We start from the raw sequence: 12,636 nt of genomic DNA on the forward strand, positions 1-12,636 counted from the left end.
ACAAGTTGCAGGTGGTAAATTAGCATTGAAGTTGCTTTTACTTATTTATCAAGTTTGAACATTTAGTCACTGCATTCACAAAGATGAGATCAAAACAGAGTAAATTGAAAAAGCTATTCTCCTGAATCGTCTCTTCCAAGCTGACATACAAGTTAGTTTAGATGAACATCTGTGTTCATCATGTTGAACATTTTTTACACACACTAGCTGATCTTTAGTCAGGTAAGTAAACTCATGTAGTTTTCTGCTGTGACCCTTTTTGAGGGAGATTAATTCAGTCCACATTCACAAATCCTCCAGTTCTTTTCGCTTCTGGAAAAGAAGTTAATCCTTTTGCGAACATTACGGCAACAACTTCTCCATTTAATAGCGTGTGTGTGTTATTAACAGTTGACTGACGGTATATAAACTGTGTATTGATCAGCAGCTGGTTGTTTCCAGATGTAGAGAAACAGAACAAAAAACAATCACAACGACCTCCTGGTTCGTCTGATATGACCCTTTGTTTAGTTTGCAACACATTTTAAAACACACAGAACGTTGTATTAAAATGTTCTGTGTGTTATGCAACGCAATAACCAGGCACACATAAAATTGTATCATCAACATATGTCTGAAAAATTAAGAAGAATGAAATACTGCAGTGATCCACAACCCAGATCCCCAGGAATCATCCTGCATGCTTAAATACGTCATCTGTCCATCGCAGCTGAGTCAAATGATGCATTCGAGTGTCTGCAGAAAAGCCTGTTAATGACCCGTTCATTTAAATCTGATGTATGCCAACGGACAGACATCTGGATCATACAGGATATGGGTCACTTTGGACCGGGGTTATGAACCCGGTAGCAGTACACTTTGCACTGACGGTTAAACAGCAAATTCTTTCTGCTAATGATGAATTGCTTGTAAAAGTTTTTCCAAGTCAAAGTACACTTTTAATAAGAAACATAAATCCACGTTCCCTTCATTGGTTGGACTCCCTTCCAAAACCATTTGAAAGTAAGAAGCTTAAGCCTTTCTGCAGGGCGTGTTTCTAAATGTACCTGTGTAGGATTAATATAAAGTACGGCCAAAGGATCTTCAGACTGAAGTAATAAATGTCTCCCTCTCTTCCTGACCACATGTCACACACACACACACACACACACACACACACACACACACACTGAATAACGTGCTGCTTCTCTTGTGTGTTCAGGTGAATCGTTTATGGATTATTGATTACTACTCTTTATGGTCTGTCTAATACCAGACAGCAGAGCACCTGAATTATATCCAAATACTTCGGTGGAGGGACTCTGTGTGGGTTGTGTGTCTTTCTTTGTGTCCTTGTGTGGCTCAGCGTCTCCACTTCTCTACATCGGTGTGTAAATCAGCTCAGCTTGACGTGTATTTACTGCAGAGGCTCCTGGGGTCGACCAGGCTGCCCACTGCTTGATAGATGGCCTGTTGTAAATAAAATCCCTGTGCAGTTTGTATACAAATAAAACACTTTGTGCTTTTACTATATTCAAATGCTCACAGTGCACTGTAAAAACATTTAGTTGTCTACCGTCTTCTGCTCTTTAAGTCAAATAAATTGAGCAGGTTTCAAGTTTTGAACCTAAATGTGTGAGTTTGTAAAAGGTGAATTATGTTAACTTTTATATTAAAGAGTTGAATAAACTAGAGTTTTTAGGTTAGCACTTAAAATACTGACAGTAGAAAAAGACAGGAGCGGGAACTATTTCCCAGAATGCTTAGCGGCTTGTCTTTGTATCCTGAGATGAAAGTGCATTACGTTGATCTGAGTCTGGTGTAAAGTTTGCAAAGCTTGAGGATAACGTGTTCACACTAAATGTTTTTAGCAGAATTCATTGTGATGTTTAATAAAATTGTCAGATGTGAAATTTTGTTCATGCAATTTGAAACAATAATTTAAATTATTGTTCTAAAGTAAAATAAGTAGGCATTTCAACGTGCAAATAATAGAGAAATGTGGCTCTTTAAGTAAGTAAGTACAGTTTTGTGAAATAATAATTTGGTTTAAATTGCAGCATTAAGTTAACACTCACAATTCAAGATTAAAGAACTTAAAAAGCATTTTTAGACAACCTGTCTCTTGTTAAATCAACTTCATAAACTTTAATTTCTGAGTTGGAACCAAAACAATTTTCTTGTTGACTTAAGTTACATTTTTAGCAGGGCTTTCATTTTCAAGTTAAGCTACCTGCAAATGTTTTACAGTGCAGATATGAAGTGTATGCATTAAAATTACTGTTAAGCAAATTTTGCTTGAACGCCGAAAAGAAGCTGTGAAATCTAAAATAATTGATTGTTTCTGTACAAATAACTAGCAAACTATTCAAACTGCATGCAGGTTTCTGCCTGAGAAGCCACGGTAATAATTTAGATGGATGTCTGGCTTTTCATGCCCCAAATATTAATCCTAAACCTGCCAGATTTAGGATTAATATTATTTTCATTCGGCAAAGAAGTTTGTTTGTGATGGAAATGAGACAGGTATTTCCAACCAGATTATAAAATACTGTAAAACAACTTTCAGTTTAAAAAAAAGAGCATTTTTATAAAAATTAGCATGCAAAAGAGGATCTAGAAACTTCCCAATAACCAGTGGAAAAACAATAAAACCCTTCTAATAATTCCAGTTGGGGGTTTTTCTTGTACATTAACCATTTATTTTTGGTGTTAATCTGCAACTCTCTCCACAGGCTCAGATTAAAGTCTGGACTCTGACTCATTAGTGCCTATCAGTAGAAAATATTGCTCCAATTAAAATTTTATTTTAAATCTAAAACGTCCGGGGTATGAATACTTTAGGGTTTTGGTGGATTTCTTAACTTTTAATAGCTGAAAAGTTTCCTATTACTGCTTTACATCAATATTTATAATTTTCACCACATGATGGTAGATTAAAGGTTAAACCAGAAGAAATTACTAAATAAATCCGATTTTTTTCCACTCAAAAATCCTAGTTTAAACCTAGAACATTCTTAATATGGCGCAAGCCGATGTGTTACTGAGCTACAATGTTTATCCTGCATTTTCCCCTGGACTAATCTGGATACAGTGTGGCTCTGCAGAAATACAAACTACATGCCTTTTTCTGGTTGCAATCTGAAGAAGACATTATAACCACACCAGGAGCTTAGAGAGAGAGAGAGGAATTAAACACAGTGATGCTTTAAGCTGAATGTAAATTCATACACAGTGCTCTCTGCAGCTACTGTAGTCATCGAGCAAGTTCTGCATTAACCAGTCATTTGGTTCAGGCATTTTGAAGGAATGCATGAAAAAGTTGTATTAAAGAGCAACAGACCACTTTACTAAAGAATTTTTATAAGATTTCTAAATATTGGATAATAAAATTTTACCTTTTCATCATGTATATTAGGTTGTAAATGAACTGTTTATTTTTCATGAGATGTAAAAATCTGTTTTATTTTAGTAATAAATTCTTAATAAGCTCTTCATCAACCGTTGCTCTCATTCATCATGTCCAGGACTGACAACAGTAAGATTTTTACCACATTTTCTGTCTAATTTAATTTCTTCAGCACAGAAACTGCTTGAATAAATTGTTTAAATTTGTCTTGTAATGTACATCTGGTTTCGAACCCAAACAATTCTTGCTATCCGTTGTTTTGCTGATGTGTGAGTTTGTTGTTGCTAATGGAAATGCCGGCAGTCAGTAAGTGTAGAAAAGAGCGAGTATTAACCGCACATCTGTCCTTGGTTTGCCTTTTTTGTGCCAGAAGAAATACAGTAAATCTTTCAAAACATATTAGAGGTTATTATCTGTTCTCTCAGGACCGATTTCTCTGGTTACAAGAGCTTGTAGTGAGCAGCAGAAAAGCTTTTGTATTGATTTCTAAATAAATGGTCGGTAGGTATAAAAGTACAAAATCACTAAGACTTTTTTGTGTGCAAAAAAAATAAGCAGTAATATACCCAATATATCCAGATGCATGTTGGAATCTCACTGCAGATTCATTACATATATTTTATGTGTTTATCTTAATATTGAAGATCATAAAAAATGAAAAGTCAGATACTAAAACAATTTAAATTTGACCTAAAAATGATTTCTAACTCAAAAATTTGCTTCTGGCAACTTTGCTTGTTTCCTTTAAGGAATATTCACCCAGAACTTGCCCAGGGCTCCTTTTGCTTCAATGCAGAAATTATTTATTTACATCATGGAAGTAATCAGCCTGTGACTTTGCTGAGGGGCTCAGATTGCTTACTGGTGTTACTGGTGAACTACACCAACACCAGTAGCATCCCATATTTTACAGCTCTGGAGTGGGTTTAAAACGGCTCCATTTTATTACATTTAAATCAGTTTTTTTACACTTTTGTAATGTACTGGTTACTAAAACCAGATTTTAGAGGAATTTTCACTTTTATAGCCTGGGTTTTCACAAAGAAACCTTGTTGGAGCAATGCCACAACCAGAGAATATAAAATGATTTACTCATTAAAGTCTGTTTGTCTTCATGAGGTCATTAAGGTTGTTCCTTTCAGATTTCCCCACAGGAAAGGCTGAGCTGCTGTCTATATCTTCCGGTAAATTGGGTTACACACTGGATGAAACTTTAATGATTCACATGAGGAAATGTAGCAGCAGCAGAGAAGCACCAGAAACAATGGAGACGTAAGGAAACACAGGGCCAAACGTAGCGAAAATAATGAGCTCAAAAACAAAGCGGATGAGGAGAGTTTCACTGGTCAGCTGGTCCAGAGATTGGCTGGGATTTGATGAAATTCATGAAGGATTTCTAGGGGAAGTAAAGCTGGTTTTAAAAACCCAAAAACATAGATCCTGACAGTCTTCCTTTTACAGGACATCGTTCATCCATGCTTGTGGTAAGAATGCCCTCATTTATCTTCATAACAACATGGCCGCCATTTCCTGCAGCATTTGCTCTCCACCTGTCTCTGGATGATGATAAAGCAGGCCTGTTTGGGTGTCTAAATGCAGGAAGACAAGAAACTGTCACTTTTTTCAGAATAAATTTTTGTGAAGGTGGGAGCAAATAAAAAAACAGATAAATGAAAAATTATATTTGTATGATCTGATAGCCTATAGTCCTGGTTCCTTTAATTTACAGTTACCAATAATTATCAAACTTGAAGCATACTGCATGTAGATTTGTATTATTGTATTAGTTTTTTTTATAGAAAAATAAATGTTAACTGCATATTTATTTGTGGCTTCACTTATTCCAGGTCATACAAACCAGATGTTTAACAAAGTCAGGATGTACCTTGCATTGCTCCTATTGCTGCAATAGGAGCAATGCAATAGTTCCAGGAGCAATAGTTATAAATCACCCCTGAATTGTAGGGGCAACTTCTTCCACCCTCTAGTGTGATCATAAAGCTCCTAATAAACAAAAACTATGTTGGTTGCTGTCTCTCACACAGCTGACACAGCAAAATTTTATTATGAGTTCTGGCTGCAAACAGCAGGGATCCTTGAGTAGATTAGAAAAACACATCTTCAGAATGTTACTACTTTATATCCATCAGTCCCACAATTTGGGTTTATTTTTTTTCTGTTTTGCTACAGAGTTGAGACGTTTCCAAGGTGTTTGGTTTGTTTGTTTATTTTTTTATCTGCAGTTGTAAAACTACCTGAACATTATGCTCATATGGTATTTTTGCACTTCCAAATGTCGAATGCATCATGGAGAAGCCAAGAGATATAAGCTGCAAAACTAGGGTTGGAAATTCAAATTGCATTAAATCCCTCAGAAGCAGCTCTTCACTGCCTCCATTTCAAGCCTCCTCTTCGTCCTCCTTTTCTTCACCGCAAATCTCTCATATCCTCGTCTTTCCTCAGGATTCCCACCTTTTGATCACCTCTCGACTCATCGCCTCCCCCTCCTCGAGCGGAGTGATTTATCATCGCGTTCCTTTTTTCCTGCTGAAACACCATTACTGTCAAAGTCACAATGGAGACACACGAGCGCCCTTCAACGTTTCAATGGACGCCAAATACATGAACAACGCATTGAGAAAAGTCAGAGTGAGGAATTAAACCAAAAATACTAAGTTAAAAATAAAGCGTCTGAGATGGAGACCAGTGGGACCAGAATTGGGCTTTTTCAGTGACCATCCAAAGTAAACTCTGAACTACGTGTCCATATGATAAGAAAGAGAAAATGTTAAAGCAGAGGGAGAAAAAGAGACGAGAATAAGTATAGAGGGAATGTAAAAGAGTGAAAGGGTACTGAGGCTGTGTGTCATAGAGTCCCCAGAGTTCTAATTATCACTGTATGAATTATTACATCTGTAACTTTTGGATCTCCCCTGGAGTCTCAGCTGCTGCCTCCACCCATAAACACCTCTAGACCACCCTTCACTCCAGGCCATTTCTCCCTCCTGCCTCCCTCTCCTTTATCCCCGCTCCCTCTCTTCCTGTCTCAGCCGAAAACATCTATGTGCTCCACTAGTCATTTCGAGTCTTTCAAGTCACTTGAAAGCTTTAATCTAAGTGGAGAGGCCTTTAAATGTGATTGCAAAATCAGAACGCTTGAAGTTTTTATTCACTTTTTTAGTTTTTTACCAGCTCTACTCATACAAATGTATTTAAGTTGTATATTTCAACTATGTTTAACAGCTATTGGTTTGTAGTTTTAGGGTTATTTATTGTATTTTATTCAATGTATAGGGACAGAAGCTGCTGGACTGATGTAAACCAACAACTTGATTTTCTCTCGTTGGAATAAATACAGTGAACCTGAGCATGTCTGTCCTGAAGTCAACCTGCTGAGACAAACAGAGGCGTTACACTATGTCATTATCAATATATTAATTGAAAATTGTTTCAAAACAACAATTTTATACAAATTTCTGCAACATTTGTAATCATGACAGGCCTGCATTGTAGTTTTTCCTGTTTATGCTGCTCACATCAATCATTTGGCCACATTAATGTATGTTTCCGTAGTAAGAATGTTAATGTGTTCATTAGAAAGGGTTTATGTGTGAAGGAGAAGCTGATGCCTCCAAACACAAACCTACATGTGTGAGCGCCTTACCTGGTATGGATACAGAGTGACTCCTCCATTGGTCCGGTTCTGGTGCTGATGGGCCTGCAGAGCTGCTGCGCTCAGAACCGCTCCCCCACCGTTGTTACTGGGACTGCTTACGCCGCTCACTGGTTGCTGCTGGGAACCCGCTTTCCCAGAGCTGGGGGAGCCATTCCTTCGGTCCAACCCCGCTCCCAGACCCAAGGAGCTGGGTTTGGATCCCAGTCTGTGTCCTGATCCTTGGAGCTGTTGACTTATGGGACCACAGCTGGACGTTTGCGGCCCTGAGGGACTCCCTTGACTGGGGGTGGACTGTCCATGGATCGGGCTTGGTGTCGGGGTCTGACTGGGGCTCGGAGAAGGAGACTGCGAAGATGAGTGAGGAGTGTATGAAGCCGTCACAGAAGAGGACGGGAGAACCGGAACTCCTGGCGGTCCCGAGGCGCCTGCTGGTCCTGAAGGTCCATGAGATCCGTATCGAGCTGGAGGCGAGGAAGTGGGAGACAGATCCCACTGATCCAGGGTGAGGACCATGCGCACAGCTTCCTGTTTGAGCTGAGTGAGGTGAGTGGCGCAGACATCGCAGCGACTGTCGCGCTCGTTCCACGCACGCCGAGAACTGTTGGGCACCTGAAGCTTGTCGTGGAGGAGGAGTGAGAAGGACGGATCCTGGAGGAGAGATGAAGACCAACCTGTTATACTTCATCAAACAGGTTAGGACAGGTCTATTCAAGACATGGACACTGAGATTCTAGTCAGATCAGTTCTGATTGCTTCAGAATGAGATGTTTTAGGGCCAGATATGCTGCCTCTGGCCATGGCCCCCCAAACTTTTACATTCACACTCAACATGGCTGCAAACATATACACAAATATACATCTTTGAAAAGCATTAGTAGAGCCTCCTACACAGCAAATTGCTTCTGAATAGTTGGTCAACAACAAAACACTTGTCTTTTCCAGCAGCCATTGTACAGCACATACAAACCAACTGACCAAACATACTGGAGCTCCAACTAGGTTGCTTGGTGACGACCTGGGCTTGACTGGGGTTGCTAAGTAACAGCACAGTGGCAGTAGAATGTCACTTAACAATTAAGAAGTTTATGAAATGACTAATTTTCTAGACACCAAAAAACATTAACTTAGTGCCAAGTTAGTGTTTTTTTAAGTGCTCAAACTGTGTTTAGAATAAGTTGAGACTCAAATGGAAGCATAAAATGAAAACGAATGGTGTAATAATTGAACGGCTAATTATATAGAACCAAATATGGTGGTAATTACTAAGAAAAGATAAAATATTTTGTCAAAATGATAAAAGTAATAAAAACTCTAGAAAAGCATTTTTTGCATGTATGCTTCTAAATATGAAAAACGTTCTCATTTAGAGATGTTCTGCTTATTACCTTCATATATTTAAAATAAACTAAAACATAAAGGACGAAGCAACCACTCATATTTAGAAAATACACAAATATGCATGTTTAACTGTTGTTATTTCAGATACTTTCATATTAAATGAACTCAAAATGCATACCAAACATTTCTGTACGTTTTCTTTAAGGCTGTGATGTGTTATTTTAAATATTGTTTTCATTGACTGTAAGTGGAAAATCATTTTAATTAACAGAAATGAAGGCTTAAAAACTTAATTAATCTACCCACATAATGGGTTACACTCAAAGAACTGAGTTAATGAAATAAGTTAAAATTCCAATTATATTCTAATTTATTGATTGGATGTGTGACCTGAAGACATAAAACAACATTCAGACTCTGCAAAAAGACACATTTTCTTCCATAAAAAGCCATTAAAAGCCGTGTATTACAGAGGAAGTTCCCTGAAAAAGGTGACATTTCTTCTTCTGTCGTCCTCAAGCATGTTTTACCTTTTCCAGAACAGATTCAACAACACTAGTTTTGTAATCATCGGGTTAGATGAGTGGAACGTGAAAATTAATTCTTAGGCATTTTAAGGTTTACTTTTCCATCTCCTATTCTTTTTCGTCAAAATCCAGCTGCTCCTGGTTCTGGTTCTGGTTCTGGTCTGCTCTGCTCTGCAGAACCAGAATCAAACATGGAGAAGCAGAATTCAGCTTCTATGCACCACAAATCTGGAACAGACTCCCAGAAATATGCAAAAATACTGAGTTCCTTTAGATGATTTGTTTGATCTGCCTTCGATTAATAACAACTGGACCTTGAGTATTTATTGATGGTAACTTTTATTATCATATAAAGCATGTTGAATTGCCCTGTTGCTCAAATGTGTCATCAAAATAAACTGAACATATGAGGCAATATAAGAAACGATGTGATGGCAGCTTAAAGAGCTCTGGAAAAGCCAGTTGGATTTATTTACCTTTGATGTTACCTTGCTATGGATTATAGAGCTGCTATCCTCTTTTAAAGAAACATGAGAGCACTGTGTGCCTTTTAGTTCATGTTTATGGATTTAAAATGAGGAGGGAGGGATTCTGTGTTGCTGCAGAGATGTTTGTTTGGTCCACTGGTGAGGATTTCCACTAACTGATGTTAGTTTGGACTGAATTTGAAGGCAATCTTACTGGATAAAAATATCTGATGTCACGCTATACAAGCTGTTCAAACTGAACAACATTCAATGCATAAAGGGATGAAAAAGTCCAGAAAGATTTGCAAACTGGATTTGAACATTAAGATTTGGCAGTGGATGAAAAATTACCTGCTGTGTGCAGGTAAACAAACTGCACAAACTAAGTGAAGTTTGTGCTTTTGCAGAATTAATCTTAAAGCAAATGAGATTCAGAATCTGCATGTTAACCTTTGCAGATCAAACTGATTGAGGCAAAAATAAGTATCTACAGTAAATCTGAAAAGTATGCATGTTGCAAAAATTGTTTATAAAGCCCCACAACTGTGACTGTGCAAGTAAAATAATGCCCAAAATGCAACCTTTGTAGAAATGTTATAATATATACATCTTTTTTCAAAGATTGTAAGCTAAGTAGCTAAACATTACGCCGCAGCTTGACTTGCAGTTTTTTTGGAGGGGCTTTGCTGGTGGTAATTCTGTCTTGTAGCACCTCATTTATGTAAATAAACGTAATGCACCTTTAGTGAGCTCATGGATTTGCACTAAAGGAAGCAGTCGATAGTGGTAGTAAAGTGTGGGCTGAGCGTGCAGAATCTGTGTTTCCAGACTAATTGGAACCACTTGTCCTGAACAAAGCTGCTCTAAATCTCCTGCCGTCCCTTTTTGGGCTAAATCTCCAAGTTAACAAGCAAAAGCACAAACACAGATACGAATCACAGTCCGAACCTTTCTGATCTCAGTGAAAAAATATTTTTGTTGCAATTTCCACAAAGCATTAAAAGCTTATCTGACAAAACTCACTGAGTAGAAACATGTTTTTTATTTAAAAATAGAAATGCTGATGACTGTAAAGTATTATATAACTGTAGATGGGTTTGCAGTGAGTCTTATAATAATTGTGTTCCTAAATCATCAAACTGTTTCTTGCAAAAGTATTTGCACCTTTTATGCTACAACTTCAAAGGCATTTTTTAAATATTTTTCTCATCTAAACTTCATTTTACTGAAGAACCATATTCCCCAAACCTTGAATTTATTTCCATTCTTCATCTTGTTCACATTAAAACCTTTTCAAAGTGCCTGAATGAGCTGAGATCGCTGCGGTTCAGTCTAGGAGCGCAGGAAAGAATCTGCAGAGTGAGATGTTAATCAAAGTGATGTGTTGGCTCTGTCTGTTCATTGACTTTTAATCAATACATGAGTTATAACCACACTGAGCTCATGTGTGTATATGTGAGCCTGTGATAGACGTTTCCCAGCAGAACCAAACAGGCAGATATGAGGACGCAGAGACGGATGATTGACAGAAAAACACAGCAAAACCTTGAGAGAAGTAGATGTGATTTATTAAGCCTCCGCTCGTCTGGAGTCGCATTTTTCTGTTCGTTTGCTCCACTATTCGTTTATTTGCTACGTCATCCAATCGGCTGAAAGAGCAGCTTATAGTCTCTGAATGAATGAGTCTCTCTCACTAAAAATATCTACTTTTTCCCTATCAATGCAGCCAGTTGTCCATGTCTGAGTGCTTATGTGGATACAAAGCAACACTTCATCTAATCGTAAAATACCCCTTCTTAATGTGAGAGCCGCCTCCTCGCCTATATAAACAAACCACACAACCACAAGATACACACACACACACACACAGCAGGACCCTCAGTGTGTGTGTGGGCGGGTGGTGTTTAGAGATAAAGAGCACCTTGTAGTATGTGCAAACCAGTCAAAACAGTAGTCTGGTAGGAGGAAGACTGAGGTCAAACCTGGTGCTAGATGTACCAGATATCTTGATTTTTGTTTGGAAAAGTTTTCATTCAAGCATCTAAATATATTCCCATTGGAGTAAGAGAAGCGCCGTGTCACCGAGTTTCTATTTCCACATGATGGTTTGGACAGATTTTAGTTACATGAATCGTGCAGCTCAGTGTGATGGACTGGATTTTATTCACAGGTGTCAGAATACAGATGTGGGATTTTCAACGTTTTTATTTGTAAAAGGTGCGTGAATATTTATGCAGTCGACTTGTCAGAGGAAATGGAGCTGAAGCAGAGCTGGTCGCTGAACATTTAATCTCATTGGGATCCTTTTGACCCCTCTGTGACCCTGAAGCATAGTCCATTAAACACATACCGGATTAAAGCCAATAACCTAAAACTGAGTGGAAACCCTGTTTTAGATGCAATCAAGCAGTTTAAATAAAGAAAATATACTGTGAATATTATTTAAACATTTACTCTTTGTGAATATGAAGAAAAAATACAGTATCATGTCAAAGGAGTGGAAGTGTGAAGCTATCAATATTCCCACTCCTTCTTTACCTGCATAATCTTACAGTTACTACATGTATAATCCCTACACATAACAATTAAACCAACACATTTTTTGTCTTTTGATTCAGTTTCTAATTTTTCTTCAGAGTTATACCTCTTTATTTGATCATAACCTCATGTTTCCGTGGATTAAAGTTTCCCTCATCCACACACATCTTTTCTGCCAGGAGATTCAGTCCAAGCACTCAGAAAACAATAGTACACTAGCAGATGGACAAAGTTTTAGTTTTTTTCTGGTTTCGTCACATCTTTTAATGAGCTTATGGTTACATAATCATGTCTGGATGTTGCTGTCATAGTCTCTGCAGTCACATCTATCCATCTCTTCAAGCTTCGCCAACGAGTTTATCAGTATTCTGTGAGTGACTCAATCAGTGTTAGCAGCGCTGCAGACTGGCAGTGTGTGTGTGTGTGTGTGTGTGTGTGTGTGTGTGTGATTCATTTCCTCCTGCAAGGGTAAACACAGCCAGAACAGCAAAGATGGAGTGACAAAAAAAGAGAGAGCAGCTTCCAAGCTGACTGAACAGTGACCTAACTGACTCTTTGTGTGTGTGTGTGTGTGTGTGTGTGTGTGTGTGTGGGGGGGTGTGTGTGTGTGTGTGTGTGTGTGTGTGGGTGTGTGTGTGTGTGTTTAGGGGTGTGTAGGTGTGTAAGTGTGTGGCGGCTGGAGAAGGACGCAGACAGACGCCA

The 12,636-nt window shown here is 38.3% G+C and overlaps 1 protein-coding gene and 1 long non-coding RNA gene across 4 annotated transcripts in view; one reads left to right on the plus strand and one right to left on the minus strand.

The window, feature by feature from the left end:
* Positions 1–12,636, minus strand: part of kif26ba (kinesin family member 26Ba) — a 100,523-nt gene that overhangs the window by 53,535 nt on the left and 34,352 nt on the right. The window contains exon 3 of the mRNA XM_055036334.1: positions 7,053–7,712. Within this exon, the coding sequence (XP_054892309.1) occupies positions 7,053–7,712 (660 nt within the window). The remainder of the gene's footprint in view (positions 1–7,052; positions 7,713–12,636) is intronic.
* The window catches only part of LOC129363985 (uncharacterized), a 77,716-nt gene that overhangs the window by 34,285 nt on the left and 30,795 nt on the right, over positions 1–12,636 (plus strand). The gene's annotated exons all lie outside the window — the stretch shown is intronic.

This window comes from Poeciliopsis prolifica, unplaced genomic scaffold (assembly GCF_027474105.1).
Source record: "Poeciliopsis prolifica strain line A6 unplaced genomic scaffold, Auburn_PproV2 SCAFFOLD011, whole genome shotgun sequence".
Taxonomy (NCBI): domain Eukaryota; kingdom Metazoa; phylum Chordata; class Actinopteri; order Cyprinodontiformes; family Poeciliidae; genus Poeciliopsis; species Poeciliopsis prolifica.